General features: G+C 41.9%; 1 protein-coding gene across 1 annotated transcript; it reads right to left on the bottom strand.

Annotated features, from left to right (window-relative positions):
* Window positions 1-6,121: 6,121 nt before the first annotated feature.
* On the bottom strand, window positions 6,122-22,174 carry CLDN11 (claudin 11). Its single transcript, XM_024221140.1, has 3 exons — window positions 21,792-22,174; window positions 18,689-18,853; window positions 6,122-7,266 (listed from the first exon to the last, which is right to left on the bottom strand). The coding sequence occupies exons 1-3, from the start codon at window positions 22,015-22,017 to the stop codon at window positions 7,034-7,036; spliced, it is 624 nt and encodes a 207-aa protein (XP_024076908.1). The 5' UTR covers window positions 22,018-22,174; the 3' UTR covers window positions 6,122-7,033.
* Window positions 22,175-22,257: the final 83 nt, after the last annotated feature.

The raw sequence follows: 22,257 nt of genomic DNA, 5'->3' as shown, positions 1-22,257 counted from the left end.
AGGGCGGCGAGCCCTGCTGTGGCCCCGCTCTCCCCGGCGGCCCCGCGCCGCGCCGCCCCCCTCCAGGTGCCGCCCCAAGCACCAGCTTGGGTGCCTGGTGCCTGGAGCCGGCCCTGCTTAAAGGCAATCTTTGGCCCATGCAGCCCAGAGGTATGTAGGAGCTGGAGATCCTGCCAGGACAGAGGGAGGCTTTGGAAGTGTGAAAAACAGGTATTTGTGCTCTGATCCTTTCTGGTGCCTCCAATAGCTGTCCCTTTACCTCAGCCAATGCTAATATCCTGCCAACCACTTGGCAGGACACTGGAGTTTACAGAGATTCACATTTTTTGCTTTGACTATGTCTGTTTCTTCCCTGTAGTAAACTTTATTCCTGCCTCAGAACTGTCTTCCTAGGGTTTCTGTGGATTTGATTTGGGATCAAACACCATCAACCTATAATCCAAGAAAATGCAAATACAGCCTTTTGCAATGACTGGTGTGTGCCTCTCAGAGAGCTGGAAAGAGGACAGTAGTTCTGCTTTGCATGACCTTCTCTTTCCATTCTGGTGCCTGTTGATTCACTAGGTAGGTTACATCTACTGTATGCTACCACCACCAGAGGAACTGACTCCAAGTTTTACTGTGAGTTTGTGTTTGAATTAACCCAATTCTCAACGTCAAACTCAGATGAAGCAGCAGAGTGTTTCTGTAAATTGACCTTCAGCACTTGAAACTGGACCCAACTCCTCTCCAAACTCATCCCTTTCCAGCTCTCCATTCACTCTAAAACTCAGTGAAGGCTTTCCCTGAAACTCGGCCTAGAAAGGTTTGTGCAGCTGGTGAATATGGCCTGACATTTGTGTTTGTAATAAAACTTGAAACCAAACCAGATGGTCTGTGCTTTGAGTATGAAAGTTTTACATAGCCGTAATGGAAATAGCCACACCCAAAAATCTGGATCCAGACAGCTCCAAACTCTGCAGGTGGGGGATTCAAAATCCAAATCCAGATCTAGAGGTTTTGCTCCAGCTCTGCAATCACTCAAATCAAAAATTCTGGATTTAAAATCCTGATGTTCCAAAACAAACTTAAGCATCCATCAACCAAGAAACATCTTTTAATTGAAATCATCCCTTTAACAGTTCTAAACTGCAATGGAAGTTAAAAGCCTGAGCTGCTCCCTCTCACTGCACATGATGAACACAAGGTAAAAAGAAAGAAAGGTAAAGATATGTGAGGCAGGATTCGTGAAAATAAATATTGATCCACTTTTATGCTGTGACCACTAACATTTTTGCACTTTGCAGTCTGGGACTATCATGGAATAGTTGCCTTTGAGCAGTTCAGGCAGATGAGAGACTGAAGCAGAAATGACACTTGCATTTATGCGAAGCAGAGACTTACAGGGTATGCAGATCACACCAGTGAGAGCAAGGAGGGTCCAGGGGAGCCATTTGACTGCATGGGTCTGCTGTATATTTTACTAAGAGCACTAAGAAGGTGTTACTAATTGACTTATAGTCTAGTATAAGCAAAGAAAGCTGGACAACATTCAACAGCCACTAAATTAAATTAGCACTGGCTGTGGGCCATAAATAAAAATAAATAAATTAATTAATGGAGATGTCCTATCTCCTAGAACTGGAAGGGATCTTGAAAGGTCATCAAGTCCAGCCCCCTACCTTCACTAGGACGACCAAGTACTGATTTTGCCCCAAATGCCTAAGTGGCCCCCTCAAGGATTGAACTCCCAACCCTAGGTTTAGCAGGCCAATGCTCAAACCACTGAGCTCTCTCTCCCACCCTTTGCATGCAGGGTATTTCTGATTCTGAGATTTGCAAGGAACAAGTCTCATTTTCCACTGCTGGTTTGGCTCTATCTTGTGAAAAATTAGAGTAGATGAAATGCACAGGCGCTTTTCAAAGCAAACTGTTGTTGTACTAATGACATGCATTTAGGTTTACTAAAAACAAAGGCCAAGACAAAACGGAACTGAAGAGATGCCCTGTACTCTAATGGAATAAAGATACCTAGCACTTTATACTTTTCATCCACACCTTACATTCTCTCCAACTTACAGGCAAGGAATTTTGTGCAGGTTCAAACAATGAGCTAGTAGCAGGGCCAGGAATAGAACCTGGATCTCTTGACTGTCAGACAGCTGCACCCACTATCCTGGACCACAATTGGCTACAGAGTAAAACTATCGCCAGTGTGTGCCTTACGCAGGTGCCTATAAAAAAGGAGCAGTGAAGGTGTGGCAGGGGGCTAATGTGGAGGATGAAGCAAAGTGAGGTCACTGACTGAGCTCCAATCCAAAGACATTTCAGGTCAGACTATGACCAGCCCGTGTGAGTGAGCAATGAGACACATACATCCTCCCCATGCCCTTGTGCCACCCACACGGGGGCAGCTGAAATTGCAGACCCTGAGCACAAGGACTGTTGCAATCCAATACTGGTAGCTGGCTGTGGAGGAACAGAAAAGCAGCTAATGTCCCCCCACTCAAGACACTGGGCGGTCCTTGCTGTGAGGAACCATGCCTCTCAGCGCTCCACCTGGAATGATGAGCCCAACCCTCAATGGGAAGCTCTTGCTGAATGTCCCTATTTAGCTTTTACATTTCACTATTCATATTTGTGCTGCAATTTGTGCCACCTAATAGAGATACACTCCTCCTGCCCCGGGATGTAGCTGCGTAACCCTGTGTTCTAATCCTCAATTTACTTTTCAACAACTTGAGACACATTTTTATTCACAGAAAAAATACAATTTGAATGGGAGCTTGGTTAAAGCTTTGGGAATCAACAGGTCTCTGGGTTTACCTGGTTTGTAGGTTGGTGTTCCACCAGCCTTTGCTGTGGGAATTCTCCAAGAGGCAATCACCTCCTTTGGCTCTCTGAAGAGGAGCTATTCAGCATAAAGCAGCATTCCCCAACGCACAATCCACAATCGCAGGCCAGTCTCCACAACGCTGCACATCTGTGTGTTACACATTCTTTCATGGTGCCCACATATCAAAGACAGCACTTATTGCTCCTCTTGAGTGTATACAACAACTAACTGTACCCGGCCTGTGATGTAATGAGCACAAGTGTTCTGCCAAAGAACTGGGGAGTTACAGTTCACATTGTGTACATTGTATAGAACAATACAACACAACAAAATGCCGTGAGAGAAAACCACATTTGGATCTGCTTGGCCCCAAAGGCAGCTCAGTACCAACAACTATTTGTGTTGAGTCAGTCCTGGAGAGGAGGCTAAAATAGAGCTCTGGATCTGAACTCCCCAGCCCCCCACCCCCACCGCTTGTGGGAATTCCACTCCAGCCTGTGTGTCATGGCGTCGACCTCATTCTAATCAATACATTAAAAAAAACCATTTAAAGTCTGAGAGTGGTAACAGTACATTCACCTGGTTGTGCCATGCCCCATTTTCAATCCCTTTAAGCCTCCCAGCATGGCTTTCTGCAGGAAAGGAGAAGGGGGAGAGAGAGCTGAAGAGGCCAGTGTCCCATCTTCATGAGCCGTGTTGTTCTAAGTACCTTGGAAGAGAAGGATTAAGGCACAACAAGGCCCAGATCCACCAAAACGTTAATGGCCCATGAACAACCTTTCCTCCTAATCCTCCCCACTTCCAACCCTACCCCCTCTGAACATTCTTCCCCCATTCTGTCATATAACCTCCCCACCCCAGATGGACACTCCAATTTCTCCCATTCTTGAGTCTTCAACTGAGACAAGTTCAGCCATTTTGACCGCCACCTGTGCAGACAACTGGCCAAAATTAGCCACTGCTTTCTGCTCTGCTTTCTCTAACTGCAGGGCCTGGATCCTAAGGGTTGTGCCTTAGTTCATCCATACTCCATCCCCAGGACCATTCAGTGTTTAGGTATCAGGAGATGTGTAGTCCCCATTCACTGCCTTTGCCAATAGCTACCATTTGTTTTCATTACTATATAGACCAAGCATGATTTCTTTAGTGCTCTTCCCTATTGACAGATCTGTTCCTGACGTCAGTAAGGAAGCAACAGTTGCCTTTCCATCTCCACTGTCAACACTAGTGAATAATAAATAAATTACTGTAATAATATGCACTTCTACAGTGCCTCACGCCAGAGTATCATAAACATGAATTAAGCCTCACAGCAACTCTATGAGGAAGGATTATTATTCCCATTTCATAGACAGGGAAACTGAGGCACAGAGCGGTTAAGTGACGTACCCAAAGCCATGAAGAAAGCAAGGTCTGAACAGGGATTGGAATTCAGGAGTTCCTGGCTCCCAGACCTGTGCTCTGATCAACCCCCTCTCCCTTCTATTTGTAATGTCTTCCCAAGCAAGTCAAATGCCAGCATAGACCAGACAGTGCACTTGTTCTTCCTCATCATTCTTCAGAAGTAAATTTCTAGCAGTGTGTATGTCAATCAACCTAGGCTGGAGTCAGGAATGCAGATCTGTAAAAGGGGAGCAGTAAGTGAAATCACCTGCAGTCAAAGATTATCCAGTAATGATCAAAACAGAAATCAGCAGTGTGTTCTAAAAGAAAGGCACCTCACATTGTTAACATTCCAATCAATGTTTAGCCTTATACCATGTCTGAAATAAATGGCTTGGGAAAGTGTTGCTTGTTATTATCTTAAAGTTATTGGTAAAAAATATTAGAGTAAATTGGTGCTTAAGAAAATTCTTTTTGCTCTCACCTATTTGCTTGAAATAGTTAGGATTCCTTCTCCCTCAATAAAATAATTCAGTTTAATTCTCCGTGTTCTGTTTAATGTATAGCAGTCATAAGAGAAAAAAACCCAAAACGTTTGATCTGATTTCCCTGAGTACTTCAAAAAGGCATTTCCTTTGCACTGGAGTCTCAGGAACATGAAGAAAGGTGTTGCTGCCAATGGGTATATTAATAAAACACGAAGGGCCAACACTCTCTAATCTTCGCTCAGTCAAAACTTCCATTGATTTCAATCCGGATTTTGCCTTAGCACACTAAGAACTGCAGCATTAGGCCCTCAGGGAATTTTTAGACACACACACGGGGAGAGATTCTCCTGTTACTGACACAGGGATGAACTGGGAATAACTTTGCTGAAATCAGTGGAGTCATTTTGGGGTGTAAGAAAACAATCCAGCTCAAGGTCTTTATCTACGGCATCATCCAAAATTCATTGCAGTCAGTGGGAGCCTTAACTGGAGTTAACTTCAATGGGCTTTGGATCAGACCCTCAATCACTAAGGATATGTCACACTGCAGAAAAGGTATGTTCTTAATTCTGGTTAAAACAGGCATGAAGACACAGCAACTTGGCTTTTAACTCAGGTTAGCAGCTCAGGTTAAAGCCAATAGTGGAGCTGGGATTGAACTCGAGCTGCTAACCTAAATTAAAGCAGAGTTGCCATGTCTTCACTAGCATTTTAACTCAAGGTAGATAATTTGAGTTAAGAACATACTACTGCTTTTGCTAACATCAGAGCTATTCCCTTTTCTAGTTCCAAGATTTGGTCTACACAGTTTTTGAATTGTTTCAACTATTTCAGATAAGGATGTGATTTAACAAAATAGTTAAATCAGTACAGCCTACAGTGTGGACGCAATTAGGGCTTAATCATGCATCATTTAAATCAATGAGAGCTGTTATATTATTTTATATTATTTATTATTATAACATTTTCTATGGGCCCAAGTTCATGCCCTTACTCTGTTCTACATGTGCTTCTACTGGTATAGCTTATAAACCATACCCGTATAAGCACTTTTATAATGGTATAACTATGTCCACACTAGTGTGTTGTATCACTTTAACAATATTGATTTCTATGTTTTCCAGACATAGAAAAGATTATTGATAATTATGTTGACTCAAGCTACCATTTGGAATGTTAATACAAGGAATGAACGGTACTGTAAAAACCCCCTGCACAGGAAGTATGATACTTAGTTTTGATAATTATAACACAGCATCAGAACGATACTGAGCAGTACAGACCAACTACAGAGTAGAATTACTCTCCTTGAATCACCAAGAAAATCCTTCAGAATCACTGGGAAAACTGAATAAAAACATAACAGGGAGTAGATATTTGCACACACACAGGGAGGAAGAAAAAAGCCAGTGTTTGCACATACTTTGTTGTTTATTGTACAATATTTCATTTAAAGTACAAAGGCATCATCAGTATTCACTGGAATTTACTGTGTTTGTAACTGGTACATTATACTGCATGTTAAAAAAAACGTCCACTTTAAGGATGCAAGTCAGAACACAAATTAATTGGAATAAAGAAAAGAAAGTTTAAAAAAAAATCAATGTAAAAATACATTTTTTTAGTAACTGATCTGTACCAAAAAAATAAATGGATAGTGGGGATTAGAGCCCCCTCATGTCATTTAAAGCTATATACAAATGCACCATTTACCTTGTAATTCAAACCTTTGGGTTTCATTTCCTTCATACTGATGAATTTAGAAAAACATTGTTACTAAAATGATCAAATTCCAAAAGAAGTATTTACAGAGAAAGGCAAACAACCTTCCCTCCACCCCCAATCTTACAAAAGAGAAACATTTGTGTGCCTGGAATGCACAGAGTCTCTCCCTGTCCCTGCCCTTTCCATCCTAACTTTGCCAAAGAAGTGACCTTGAATGGGGGAGAAGCCTATGGTAATGCATTCAGAGAAGCTATCTGAGTCACTTTAACAGTGGGAAAGTGTCTCTTTTCTTCAACACTCCCGTAATCGGGGAGCTGGAAAAAAAGAATAACTAAACAACCACCAGCTAACGTGGAACTATCCAAGAGCATCATGAATGCAAGAGCTTAGGATGGATAATCAGCAAGAAGTAAATGGGGAATGGCCTGGTCTGAGTTGCTAGAGATTTCTTTTAAGGGAAAAGTGGGGCTTTCATGCTTTATCAGGCACTCATGATGGGTTTTTTTTAAATCCTCTACTGTGGAGCTTGGCAATGGTGTGTGACAGTACAAGCAAACCCAAAGCACCCAAGTCCACCAGTAAAAGCATGTGATGATGAAGGCTCTGGGAGTCTCAAGGTTGCTTATACATGAGCACTCTTAGCATGGGTAGGAGAGCTGGATCCCGACGCGTAGTAGAAACGATTTTCACCAAACGACTGAGCATCTCCTGAGCAACAGACGATGACGGAGCCACCAAAGAGGCAAAGGGCAGACCCAATCCAGCCAGTGTAAAGGGAGTATCCGAAACTCACAATTGTGGTCTCACGGTGAGCAGACACAGGGAACCAGATCGTTGCGATGATACCACACAATGCTGGGGAGACATTAAAAACAACAGTAATTGCAGCACATAAATCCAGTCCAATCATAGATGTAGTCATGTGAACTATGTTAAACAAATGTGAGGCACAGGCTTCTGCAGCTAGCCTGATCACAAGACAGACTGAGCAAATGCAATTCCCACCAAAGTCAATAAAAATGGCAATGTACTTAGCAGTTCAAGCACTGAGTCTTGATCCTGCATGGTACCTCCTGGGAGATAGAAAGTGCCCTTAGCTTCCACTGACATCAGTGACCTTCCAGGAGGGTACTGGGCACTTCACTGCAAGTTTGGAAGGATTCTGTTTTCAGTCCTTTAGGGACCTGGCAGATCACAGTAGATTTTACTGCTAGAGACCTTTATCCATTGGCACATTTTTGCAGGAGACTTAAGACCTGAGGGTCACTCACCATTGTTTAACAATCAACATTCAATGAATGTCAAGATGTGCAACAGATTCAGGAATAAACTTACAGATCACAATATTTCACAATATTCACTTCTTAATATTTCAGTTTTAAGCAGGATGGAATAGCAAATTCCTTTTCAGGTCCTCACTCTCTCTTCCTATCAGTTAATGCAGCTTCCTCTATCTATTTTGATGGTTAACAATGAAACTCAGGTTATGATCCAGTTGGGGGGGGAGGGGGGGAACATTGCCAATATTTATCAGTTCAAATTTAACCCTTTCAAGCCTATCTACAAACCATTAAGTGCTACTAATGAAAGTCACTTGGCCAGTAAGTTTAAAAGCACAATAAGAGAGGAAGAAACAGTGGGTATGAAATCCTGGCCCCACAGAAGTCAATGACTTCTGACTTTAATGACTTCTTGCAATTGACTCCAATAACCGCTAAAGATAAGCAGTGAACTACCCATTCTTCCAAGTTAACTTTTGGGCTGTCGAGGGCGGAGGAGAGTGGTTATACTTTGAATGGCTTTTGAGGCCTTACTTTGTTGCTTTTAGTGCTGAAGAAAACAAATAAAGACACTGGCATCTGACTGGTAAAATGGCATTAAAATGCATAATATCAATAGACAATCCAACCAGAACTCAATTATAGCAAAACACTTGGAGCCTGACACTCATTGCCCAGCAGCTCATGTACACCAGAGCAAAGTGCTACCAGATCAGAATGACACCCATTTTACACAGATGTAAATAAATACACAATCCCAATCCTAGTGTCTCAGCAGATTTAGCAATACTACTGACACGAAAACCATCCTCCCAAAATACAGTCAGTTGGTATTGGTCTAGTTGAGGAACATGACGCTATAAATTATGCAGGGAGTTTCCAATTGGTGCGGATCATCGCTAGTAAATAAGTATGATTTTCTAAACTATTATCCATATCAACAAATAAAGAGTAACTAGCCTGAATATTTTACAGGTAGTGCACATAGAATACATTTGTGCGTAGACTCCATGGGCTATTGACAAGGTAGGCAAATTAATTCTCCTTTTGTTTCCCTCCATTTATCTACTCCAAGCTAAGGCTATATTTAAGATTTTAAAGATCACATTCAATAGTTCAGTTACTTTCCAAGGTCTAGCTCCCAGTGAAGTCCATGGAAAGACTCCCATTGACTTCAGTGAGAGCAGGATCACACAGAATGCAAAATGACGCTATTGTGATATATACAGATGTTAAAAATCACTGCTACCGATTAGAAAAGAAGCTAAATGGGCCCTTTTCATAAACGCACCATAGAGGTTAGAGTATGCAGATACTTCATAGTCCTTTTATATTGCATAGTAGAAGGAATATTTTGCACTTGCACTATGCACTTGCATAACAGAAACCTGTTGATATTCACCCCTTCTTCTCAACTATTGGGAATAGGCCACATCCACCTTGATTGAACTGGCCTCGTTAGCACTGACCCCCGACTTGGTAAGGAACTCCCATCTTTTCATGTGCTGTAATATATATACCCGCCTACTCTATTTTTCACTCCATACATCTGATGAAGTGGGTTTTAGCCCACGAAAGCTTATGCCAAATAAATTTTTTAGTCTCTAAGGTGCCACAAGGACTCCTCGTTTTTGCAGAAACCAGAGACTTGCACTGTCTGTGTATTCAATGTGTGTAGTTTAGATGTGACGGGTGCAGCCTATTTTTCCTTGAGAAAACAGTGAGTGTGCCCTCCCTCCCCCATTGTCCTTCAGTCCCTCTGTGGGTTCTCATGAACCTTATCTTCAGTATTTGAACTAAGTAACCGGCCGAAGGGGTGGGAAACTGAAGGTGGGAGGATAAAAGCTTTCTAGGAGAGATCTGAGCGGAGTGGAAGACAGAAAGTAGGAATATCCTCACAGGCATTTAAAGAACACCAAAAAAACACTTGTCATTTGGTGCAATCTGATGCATTCCAAAGTCAACATATAGAAGTTTAATTAGAACTGGAAGGATTAGGTATTTATCGGTAAATGTCAGTTTCACCATAAATACACAAATTGAGGAAAAGTAAGAAAAATGCTGCTTGACAACATATTAGAGTTTGATTTAAGGATATTTACTTTGTATATTTTGATGTGATGTTGACAATTTGTGTATTAACAGTTATAAAGCTTTAACAATAGTCCTTGAGATTTAAAAAGTTATTAAATAATTATTGTCTGACCCCACATTGTCTGAGCCTCCCATAATTTCCCACAACTGTGAACATTTAAATAGATAAAAATTGAAAAAATGCTTAAAACACATCATTCTGCAGCTACTGTGAACATTTTAATTGAAAAGAATGTTTAAAAATAAACATCGATTTACCCATTAAAATGATTTAAAATAAAAATTAAATTCTGCAAAGCTTAAGTATAGTTATGGCCCAAGGATAAAAGTCATCCCTGGAATGGATGATTTGAAGGTATTCAGAAATAAGGCAAATTCCATAGGAGGCAGAGAAAACCCATCTCCAGTTCAAATGTAAAAGCAATATCTATTGGTAAGCAAGTAAAATGTATGTGTCAGATCCTCAGCTGAAATAAATCAACATAGCTCCACTGATTTATGAGCCAATTCTCAGCTAGTGTACATCAGCATAGCTTAACTGACTTCAATTGATATGAAAACTATATGCCTCCAACCCATAAGAAGAAAATCCTAACAAAACTCTCGCCTTTTATTCCTATTCCTTAATTACAAACTATGCAGGTTAGGACTGATTCTCTTCTTGTTTGTACTAGGAGCAATTACAGGGAAGTCAATCGAGTCACCCCAGAGTAAGTGAGCAGAGACTCGGGCCCCTTTCTCATTATTATGAAAATACTCTTCCTTGAAAGGTTAGCAATATATGCATTTAGGAAGTGCCTCACCACTCAGGGCACCATAAAACATACTTCAATATAAACATAATATAGGCAAATTAAAAACACTCTCAGAAAAATCAGAATAAGCAACAAGAAGGAATCAGCTGCAAGGGAGAAAGTCCAAAAAAGGAATGGAGATGGGAAAGATAAGAGGAGAGATGGACAACAATATTTAGGTTAAAAAATAGCTTGGGGGAAAAAAAGCTCAGACTTCTTTTTAAGGGGTCAGAGAAAGGTGAGACAGATTCTAACTGGGGAGCAAATTCCGCTTCCCTGTGGGGGAAGATCTATAGAATTTAGTAGGGACAGAACCAACAGGGATCTATAGAAGTTACTCTAAAAACCTATAGAATTAAACAGAAAATGAGATCCTTTTTCTGGGCTTTTGAACCATCCTGTAGGATTCTATAACAAGGATTGAAATCTATTAAATTCTACTGCAGAGGGTTTTTTTTAAGTGAAGTTCTATAGGATTTCTTCATAAAGTTGCAGGCATAGTACAATGGCTTTCCAGTCTACAGCGTGATTGGGATGCCTATGAAGCAGTTGATGTGTGAACACAGATGTCCCCAGGTTATAGAGGAAGTTTCACATACAGCCAGAGGCCACACCCTTAAGGGCTTTAAAAGCCAGTAGTGACCAACTGAAAAACAATGCAGCACTTTATAGGCAACCAGGGTCAAAAAATACAGTTTGGCATAATATGATCATGGCTGTTGAAAGCAGTGAGAAAACATGCCCCTGCATTCTGAACATGCTCATTGCTATATGAGTTCATAATAATCACCCTCACTAAGGGTCTATCATTGATCCTGCAAACACTGAGTGCTCTTAACACCCATTGAAGGCAATAGGAGTTGAGGGTACTAGGCACTCACAGGATTGGGCCCTAAAACAATACTTCTTTATGGCTCATACATCTGAGAAGAATCAATCTGCCAATATTTTATTTCCTGCAGGAGCAAGCTGTGCTGGACTCAGTCCTTGTGGCTATCAGGGAATCAGAGCAAAACAATAACAAGACTATGGCAGAGTTACAGATTTCCACCAACCGTGTTAAAAGATATCTTGAGGCTGTGTCAAAAATTAAAGTTGCAAGGGGAAAGGTGGGGAAAGAAAAAGGAAAATTGTTTGGTTAAAACAGAGAACTAATGAGTGACTCTGTCCAGGAAAGCAGAGATTGCAACCCCAATCGCTGCAGTTATTATTAGAGAAAATATTTGTTTATGGAAAAGAGAGGAACATTTGAAGGATGCTAATAAAGCCAATAATAATTTTGAGCCTCCCCAAAGAGAAAGACCCAGTGGATTTTAAAGGACATTTTGGGGGGGAAAATTGGAATTTGTCCTGCATGTAGGTCAGCTTTATCTGATTCTTACAAACAAGAAAATCCATGAGTTTCTAATGTTTTCAAACATGAATGTATCAACTGAGAATCTGCAAAGCCATCTGATGGCTCATGTAAAAAGCTTCTTTGTTGCCCACAAAGGGTACAATCATCTTTTCTTTTCTGTCGGCACTGGGTAAAAAAAATATATTTATGTCCATAGACTATAAGAGCCTTATCCTTCCAGACCTCCCCCCCCCCCCCCCCCCCAACACAGGACAGAAGAAAACACTTGCTCTGATATGAGAAGAGCTCTCAGGGTCATCGAAACAATAACATCTCTTGTATATGTGGCTAAACTGTGTGCAAACCACCTTATTTTGATGTTGACAATGTTGGGAAACTCTGTGCAACACAAGCCAATCAAAGACACTCTATGGGTCACAGTTTCACCTCCCCACATTTGGTTGTCACCAGCTGCCACCAGTTCTAAATGAGTCTGTTGATCCTGATGAGGGATGTGCTCAAACTCTGCTGGATTTGCGACACTTTGCATGGGTAACATTTCAATTTAACTCCCACAAGAAATATTGGGAAAGTACATGCCACAATTTCAATATTTCTACAAGTCAGCGGGCTCTGATTTTACTCTGGAAGTGACAGAGAGTAGGATTCAAGAAAACTTGGTCTGTATAGCAATGCAAGGAAAAGGCAGGAGTTTTTGTAGGTAATTTTTAGGCAGGATTCAGGGTTTACTGAAATAGGTTTCCCTACAAGCTGTCTGAATATAAACTGCCCCTATTTCTCTTTTCCTGCTAATACTGCCTAGGATTTTGACTAAGCCAGCCCATGACCCCTCACAAATGAGACTGGGCATTGACACGCAATACATTTATACTTGCTCCATGATGCTACTGTAAATTCACATTGTCATATCCTCCACATTAAATCCCAACCATGCCATTAATGTGTCGATTGGTCATATACTTGCAGGGGTTCAGACCACTGCACTGAAACTCTTAATCTTCTGCATTATAAACTTAATTTAATTGGGTGGTACATTCATCTAAACAGGAAGCATAAAAGGGGGTTGGGGGCTGGTGAGGAGGATAGAGCAGTGTGAATCTAGCTTGACATATTGTCAAGGGGAGTGAGTCCCCACTATCTGCCTTACTCTAAAAGCATTGGAAAGTATCCGCAGAAGAAATAAGTAAAGACAGTGTATATTAAAACAGTGTTATACTTGGGGAGGGAGAGTGTCACTACACAGGGAAATTTCCCTGAAATCTGCCTCAATATGTCTCCTGTTCTCTCCTATTCAGTTATACAGAGCGAGTTTCCATGATCCTCATTCTACCCAAATGGCAGCTTCCCAGTTCTTTAATAGAATTTTGGGGTTTCTTTTTATATTAAACACGTCTTTTAAAACAAAATGAAATTATTCTGGATTCCCAAAGGGGAAACAATCTGGAGTTTTCCTTTAGAGTGTGTGAGGATTAGCAGAAATTTGAGATTAAAAAATAAAAGGCAATCTTTCCTTCTTGACTGTGATAATTTTATTTTAAATGTGACTTTATAACATTCAAAACTATCAGACTTCCAAGAATGGGGCTATTATGAGAGAACTGGCTGACCCCAATTTAATCTTTTGCAGACTTTCCATTATTCAACGTATAAAACAACCAATGTGGTTTTCAGTTGTCTTAATTTTCAATATCAGAATAGTAGGTTTGGGGTTTTTTTCAGCATCCTTTATTTCAGACCCCACCCAATCTACACTAGGAAATTGACCTTTTGTTATCAGCAATGGGTCCCCACAAAACAAGTATCAACAATTTGGCTGCTAGTCTGTTTTTTGTTCCATCAACACTAGCAGTTTAACTGTTTTCAGCACTGAATCAGAGGGAATCACTTCTGACAGCTGTTTGCAGCAAGGATCAATTTCCTAGTACAGACGGGATTAAAGCAGACATAAAAATATACGTCAGCACGCAAGATAGAGAGGTGTGCACATGTACAATTGTTCTTACTGCAGCCTTGCTATTTTCAGTGGACATTAAATCAATGGAATATCTGAGCTCACTATTTTCCTGGCAAGTTTTCAGTAGTTATTTTAAATTCCATAATGTGTATCACAACCTCTGTTTTTCTTTTTAACAATTTCAGTGCTAAACGCACATCAATTTCTTAAATTAATAGGGATATTTACAGTGTTGGCAACTCTTGTGATTTCAGCTCAAGTTTCACCATATTTGTCTTTAAGCCTTTGTTCTAGGAGTCATGTGACTAAGTGAGATTTTTCAGCCTTCACGTAAGAAAAAAGTAAGTTTTTAGTCCTCATGGTTGTTCAAAAAAGTTTGAAAACATGAACCACAAAGGTTCAATAATCCGACAGCAAATAAAAACAAGCAGTTTAATCCAATCTCATGATTTTTGGGGCCTGACTCATGACTGTTGAATGCTATGGGCTGGCAACACCATATTTGTTTTTCAGAGGAGAAATCATTAAGCTGCAGTAGTACCAAAGTCATGTACCGGTGTCCAATATTCACATTCCAAGGACACTGCCTGGCCAAATTTAGGTGGTGTAAAAATTAATTTTAAAAAGCTTATGATGCATTCATGATTTTTGTAATCTAACTGAAGCAGCTTTATTTTAAGCATTTCCCTGCAATGCCCACAATTGAAACATTGCAGCACTATGCTACTGCAAGAGAGCCAGAAAGTGAGTGATTTGAAACTGATTAGAATAAAAAGCAAAACTGACTACAGTAATATATTTTCATTGTTGGCACAGTGAAATGCACAGAGTAAGCAACGTTGTACTGGAAGGTGCTCTGCTAGGGCCAAAGGGATTAGAACAGACAACGTGAGAAGTAGAAAGCAAATATGTACTGTTTTAATCAGCTATAGTATTATTGGTCACATGGGTTAGGAAATTTGTTTATTTTTATTTATACAGCACCAAACATCTGCTAGGCACTTCAGGGCTTGATCCTCCTGAACACACTCCACTCCCATTGACATGGGTAGTCAACACCTTGCAGGACTGAGCCCTTACAGACAGTGGGACTGATTCTGATCTCATGTACACGAGTGTGTATAAGGAGTTATTCCATTGGTCTCAATGGAGAAAAACCAGTGAGCGATCAGAATCATGCCTAATGAGTATTAACTGGTCCATGTCATTTGAACATTAACACTTTCTTTTCTCAAAGGAGTTGCTAGGTTGGAAATTTACAGTATGTCTACTCTGCAGCTGGGAGTGTATGTCCCAGACAGGGTAGATAACATCCTAGTTCAGCTCAAGCTAGCATGCTTAAAAATGGCAGTGTGGACGATGCAGCACAGGTGATGGCACAGGCTAGTCACCCGACTACAAGCCCACCCACCCCCTGGGTCTGTGTTCAGGTGACTAGTCCGTGCTACTGCCCACACTGCAAAATCCACACTGTTATTGTTAGAGCGCTAGCTCAACACAATTGGTCTGTGTCTGTCTACCCTGGCTGGAAGCCACCCCCCAGCTGCAGTGTAGACATACCCTTACTTACTGTGACTGAGAGTGTGGTATTGCAGTGGGTGCTTCTATGGCTATGTATTTTGCTTTTCTCTGGATTTAAGGAGGCAGGTTCTCCTCTCATTTATATTAGTATGAATCAAGTGGAATTACACCAATGTAAAACCAGTATCAGTGAGTAGCGATCTGGGCCCAAGAAGCCTACCTATAAGCACATGGCACAACACTGTTTACAATAAGAGATTTCAGTTCTTTGCATCATAGGCTAACACAAGATTGTCATTGTAATTTGTTACCCGTTTGTCTGTCCCCTGCTCTCTGAGTGAAATCCTATCACTCAGTCAGCTGGCATAAGCTACTCAGCTGGAACAAACTCCTCACAAATAATGAGAAAGTAACTGAAATCTCAAGAAGAAAAGAATTATAAGCCAGACCCTTTTTCATCATCTGCAGATCCAGAGGGCCCTGATGCAGCCACAGGATTTCTGGAACCTACCCAATCATTCACATCCAGCTCTGCTTGGACTCCTGTGTCCCAATGAGAGTGAGGCTAAATTTTTCAACCAAAACTTTTTAGGTGAAAAATGCAGATTGGTGACACTGAAACATTTCACAATTTTGTGTCAATTTTGCCAAATTGTTTTGGTAAAAAAAAAATTCTGAAAAAAATAGAAATGTTTTGTTTTAGCATTTTCAAAATGTAGCATTTTGATTTTTCAATACAAAATGACTTTTTGTTTTGAGATTTTCCTTTAATTTATTTTTTAAAATCTAAAAACATTAGAAAATGTTCCAAATCTAAACAAAACATTTTGTTTCAGGTCAGGGAAACATCTGCTTGACCCCAAACAAATTTTTGTGCTGACTTTTTGGAATTGGTAGTGAACTGAAAAATCCATTATTCAGACCTCTCTCGTCCTGATTTTATGGTAGGGCTAGCGGATCCATCTCTACTCAGATTCACCAACCGCTGCACCCCACAGAGCTGGGACACACAAGCCAGGACTATTTCCCCTCTCCTGCCTCTCCTCCACCAGGATCCCCCTCTGCCAAGCTTGGCTATTTTGGTGCTCAAGATTTTAGACTGTGGTCAGTGATAAGTTCACACATTACATTAACCCTCTATTTTGACTGCCTACAATAGGGATGGTCTGGCAAACCCACATAGGGCCTATATATCTGATTTTAAGGACACGAGTCATGACAATATCCTTCTAAAATCCAGATGCACTGCTATAGGCCCCGGTAGCACAGGCATGGAATCAGTCTCACTATACATTACATTATTATCCTCTGACCAGTGGCCTGTTAAATGACTCTGGGGACTCAGCCCAGTTCCCAGTGTGCCACACAGGGGCAAAACCTACCATCATACCCTTATTGGAAACAGGGCCGGCTCCAGGCACCAGCCCACCAAGCTGGTACTTGGGGCGGCACCTGGAAGGGGGCGGCGCGGCGCTCCGGCCCGAGAACGGGGCCGCAACTGGGCTCGCTGCCCTCCCCCCGGCGCTGCCTCTGGCCGCCGGGGAGAGCGGAGCCCCGGCCGGGCTCGCCGCCTTCCCCCCGGCGCAGCCTCTGGCCGCTGCGGAGAGCGGAGCCCCAGCGGGGCTCGCCGCCCTCCCCCCGGCGGTCTGGCCGCCGGGGCTCCGCTCTCCCCAGGGGGGCTCGCTGCCCTCCCCTGCTGGGGGGCGGCAAAAAAGCCAGAGCCGGCCCTGATTGGAAATCTCAGGAGAGAGCCCAAAGACTGAGCAGGCATGGAGACTCAGTCTAGTTATGGAAGGGATTCCCTCCAGGTCAGGGATGAGAGGAGCTGCCCCTCTTCTAAGGACTTCGAAAGGACTTCTCCAGAGTGCTCTTCAAAAACATTAAGTCACATGGTGTTTTTATAGGTGCTTAGTTTTTGTTTAGTTTTTAGTTGCTGGTACTATTTACAAAATGAACAGCAAACTAAAGGCTAAACTCAGAACCGGAGGGGACTGTGACTGGAGCTGTTCTGCTGTGCTCACTCCTCTTTAACTGACTAACCCTTGTGCTCGAATCCCCAGCCCTGGCATGTGCTGCAGCCGTTCATCAGTTCCCAAGCCCCAGCACTGATTACCTCTGCTGTGGCAACTACACCCAGTGTTCACTTTAATAAAAAAAAACAACAACAACTGCATGATGTCAGTGCTGGCTGCCACGCTGAGAAAGCCAACGACAAGGCAGAGCTTGCACAAAGAGGCCACTTTCCCTCGCCCCGCCTCCTCTGCTAAACAAACTGATAAAAACAAGGCACCAAGGCTGTTGTCGAGATGACGAGGCCTCAAGAATACACAGGTGTTACACTTGGGACAATGAGCTTCACAGTCCAATTCTGGTCAAAACAATCTCCCACTCAGTTACAGAGAAAGGGAGGAAATTGTGAGAGTAACTCAGAGTCAAGGGGGAAAGGACAAGACTGACGGGGCACGTAGAAAAGAGCTGCTGAGGTTATGCGGGCACATGTCCTTGCCCTCAACTTTATACCCTATCCTGTTATTGAAGCCAGTATGCCTGCAAGACTTGTACCTTCTTAATCCTGCTTTCCTCACCCTTGCACCTCAACTTATTTTTATGTGATTGCACCTGTGATGCTTCACAGGCACTGAGCTAGGACAAGGAAATTTGGGGCTAGTCTTTTTCTCTAGGCAACTTTGGGGCAATGGGCAGGGGTGCTGGAACAATTTTTATAGTGGGGGTACTGATGATGAAAACCAGGCATTTGGGGTTTGTTATTACTACTTGAAACCGGGGGTGTGGCAGCACCCCCAGTTCCAGCACCCCTGGCAATGAGAATCTAATTCATGTCCCCTCTCTCCCCTCCCTTATCCCGCAAACATAGTAACACTACTGCAGGCTAGCTAGCCAAATCAATCACTCATGGGCAGCTGTGTATCTGTCACTACTGATCACCCTACTGTAAACTTGTGCTGGGTGCTTTACTTGCAGCAAGATGCCAAAGGACTCCTTAAGACAATGCACAGTAGGGTTTAGAAACCCTTCTCCTCCCCCCGCCATCATTCATTGCTTCTTTTATTTGTTCTCCTCCTCGTGTTTATGCATTTGTTTTCTCCAACAGACTATGTAGTTAGTCCACTTGTCCAGACTGTGGTTAGGCCAAGCCCAGACAGCCATGTCTTCTGAGCGATGGATCAGGTAATCTCCTGCCTATTTAGTTTGTACAACATGTTATCCTTAAATCAAAAGAAGGGAAGTATGTCCAGGGGCCAGATGTGCACCTTACCCAAGAGAATGAGCAGGATTCCTCCCAGCTGGGAACGCCGGTACTTGGCAGCTCCAGGCTCATGGCCCATCCGAATACAGGGCAGAACAGTCAGCAGCAAGAGAACAGCAGGGAGGCCCAGCACTGTGGCAGCAATCATCAGTGCTCGGCATGCCTGGACATAGCCTGTTGACAAGGACAGGAAGCAGAGTCTCGATTAATAAACAAAAACAACAGGAGGAGATATTCAGCCAAACACTCCTATATAACTAACTACCTAACTACCAAGAAGCTGGGGAGCAGAGGAGAGGACAGCAAGGGAAGAATTTGGTGTGGGAGGAATTTTCCTAGGTTCCCAATCCCTAACACAGAAATGACCTGCTTAACAGCAGAAATTTAAAATGGAGGTTTCTCAGACAGTGGTCCATGGTCCACACCACAAAACCCATCCGGGTGGTCTGCAAAATGAGCGCATTCAGGGTCATTTACATTCTTATAACTTAGGGATATAAAACCACCCCGACATAGCTGAGATATGGGACAAAACCCAATAGATCCTGAAGGGAGCATCAAGTAAGGAAATGATCAACTCTGTAACATCAAACCTCTTTCTCATAACCCTATGGTAGCCTCTCCTAGGATATATCTAGGGGGTTTGGACTTCCAGCAGTGAGGACGGGCACTGACCCCCCACCAAATCAATGGAACTTCAGTAGATAGCTCCACTCTGTACGTCATTGTATAATATTCCAGTGCTGTTGAAGCCCTCCACACACAGTGGAGGCAAACTTCCAGAGGCTTTGATCAGCCGGGCTAGATCGGGGATTGAGAGATGGGCACCAGTTCTAACAAATAGGAATTCCACAAATCCCTAAGGCCAATATGGATATCAAGGGATTCAAGGGTTTAATAGGCTGAACCCTCTGTCACTTCAGCAGGCAGGTAAACCACGTCCTCTACTGAGCTTCCTGTCATCTATGCAACAACAGCCCAACACAAGACAGCAGGAGATCACAGAGCTCTTGTGAATGTAAGTGTCCCAGGACAAGGAACTTGTCATTTATATTTGTCTGTGAAGTGCCATACGCTCCTATTATAACTAACGAAGTAATTACATACATAATAATAATGCTAAAATTTGCTTTTGTTAAAAGGGTCACCTGTTTGGCTTTGGTACAAAGTTTGTTCCTATTGTTGGGAAGTCTCCTATGCTCCGGACACAGTCTTAATGGGATAGGGAGGTTCTAGGGGAAATGCACATATACTCCCAGCTCCCATTCCCATCCTGTCCAACAGAAGGAAATGACAGCACTGCCATAGGAGAGAGGATTCATGAGTTCAGGAACTCTGATTATACCACACAGTATATCTGCAAACAGTGCCTTGAATCAAGAGTCACAGAATTAATTATCATGCAGATGAGAAACCAGGGTTCAAGCATTTTCCTCTTCTTGGACATGTAGATTCTGTGTACATTTGAACATCTGCTTGAAAACAAACTCTTTAAAAAGTGCATGGTAAAGGAGACTGAAAAGCCCTGTGTGATTTCAGTAGAATCGATCCCAGTTAAATATACATACACACACATTCATTTTAAATCCTTTCAACTCATTCAGTAAGAGGTACGGTGTGGATTTCAGCTACTAGACAAATCAGGATAAATTAGTCCCTGATATATACCCACTGGTATTTAAGAAGTTACTGCAAGAAGTATTTTGGTCTGTGATATGTTATTTTTGTTGAAGAGGGGCATTATTTTCTGCTGCTGCTAAAAGATTTATTTACCTATAAATGAAAGTTTAATTGTACAACTTTTTTTCTTCAAGGCAGGGGTTTTCTTAGTGTCTTCTACAACAGCAAGCATATTGTTGGCAGTTTGGCACTATACTAGCAATAAACAAGAAGGAAAATTTACTAAAAACTAAGGCACAGGAAAATAAACAGAAATATAAGCTGAGTCTAATTAGTTACTATGGTGGTGGACACTACAAGAAACCCTGTGATCAACAAAATTTAGTGCTCTGCAACATTGACTGACTGACAATATCTGAAACAAATCCAGAGCCTTTCCACCTTCACTGAAACTCTCTTCAGAGCAACTTTTAAAAATGTGAACAAATAAGGAAAAACATTTCACTGAAAAGTGGCTGGCAGACCTCCTCCTACCCCTCCAGAATTGTAGGGAGGAGGTGTCTGAGAATAGCTACACACAATACAGCCAAAGTCACAGAACAACAAAGAAGTGTTACAAAATTGATGGTGATGGAAATGGATAACGCTACCAGCTAGCTAAACTATTTACAGGTGCCAAGATTGTACGAAGAATCCATATGCTGAGGTCCAGAAGTTTGGTTAGTTAGCACAAAGGGACATATTCAAACTTAGTGACACATCATGTTTAAGTTGGACTTTAGTGTGAAATTAGTTTAGCAAATTACACAATTAGCAAATATCAACAGTAATTAAATATAGCAAATAGGCATAACTGTATAATTAAAAGTTCAATATTGTATAGTCTTAATAGGAGCAGAAAGCACTTGAATATCAAGACAGTCTTCTAAACTAAAATCAGTCGTTAATAATCTAGTATTAAAAATTAATTATACTCATCAATATGTTAATACAGTAGATCTATATTTGTAAGAGCAGCCTATTTATTTATTTATTTAAAAAACTTTAGTTTTTGACTTCAGATAATAAAGTTAATAGAAATAATTGTATAATTCAAAACTCTAGGCCATATCCTATTATTATAATGTATTGTTTGTATGGCAGTAGCACTCAGAAGATTCAGTTGTAGACCATGAGAGAGAGAGAGAGAGAGAATTAGTGTATCAAGAATGATAGCAAATAAGAATAAAAAATAAAATAGATGATTGACAGTGTAATAAAATAGAACCATACCTAAGACATAATTAAAATATTAGCCATAATCTATCTTTAATATTAGCTGTAACTATAGGATAGTATCAATCTAACAGAATTTTGAATTCTATGTGTATTATAATTAGTGGGTGAGATCCTGCACTGTTGAAATCAATTGGAGTTTTGCCATGGTCTCACTCTGGAGCAGGACTTGTCCCTTCATCTCCGTATCAAAAGGGAGACAGCGAGGAGCCCATACCTGGCAATATGAGGATGTCCACTAGTGGCTTGCAGTGATAGAGCCCTGTTGCCATGACACAATCTGCCCACAGCCCTTTGGATCCCAGCTCGTCCATCTTCCTGCAAGTGGTGATGGTGTAGCCACAAGTCACGACCCACTCATTGGTGGCTGTTGTCACGATCACACCAATCCAGCCGACAAAACTAGAGACAAATCCAACTAGGTGCAAGCAGGTGGCAACCATGTTAAGCTGTCAAGCCAGGCAGCTGAAAGGAAAAGCACAAAAAGTAAAGAGTAAAGGGGATGACTGAGCTTTATAAGCTGGAGCAGCCTTGATGCTGAAGAAAACAAGTGCTGGGACCTGCCCTAAGCTGTCAGCAGGTAGCACCGGAGTTTGGTGTAAGCAGATCCTGAGTGGTGCTCTAGTGGCAGGGATGCCTCTGATCAGTTCAGCTTCTGGGAGTGGTTGGAACTCCTGCCAGCC

Source organism: Terrapene carolina, unplaced genomic scaffold (genome assembly GCF_002925995.2).
Source record: "Terrapene carolina triunguis isolate 2854851 unplaced genomic scaffold, T_m_triunguis-2.0 Scaffold88, whole genome shotgun sequence".
NCBI classification, from domain to species: Eukaryota; Metazoa; Chordata; order Testudines; family Emydidae; genus Terrapene; species Terrapene triunguis.
Note: the sequence above shows the minus strand (reverse complement) of the source record. Positions and strands in the feature narration are given on the sequence as shown.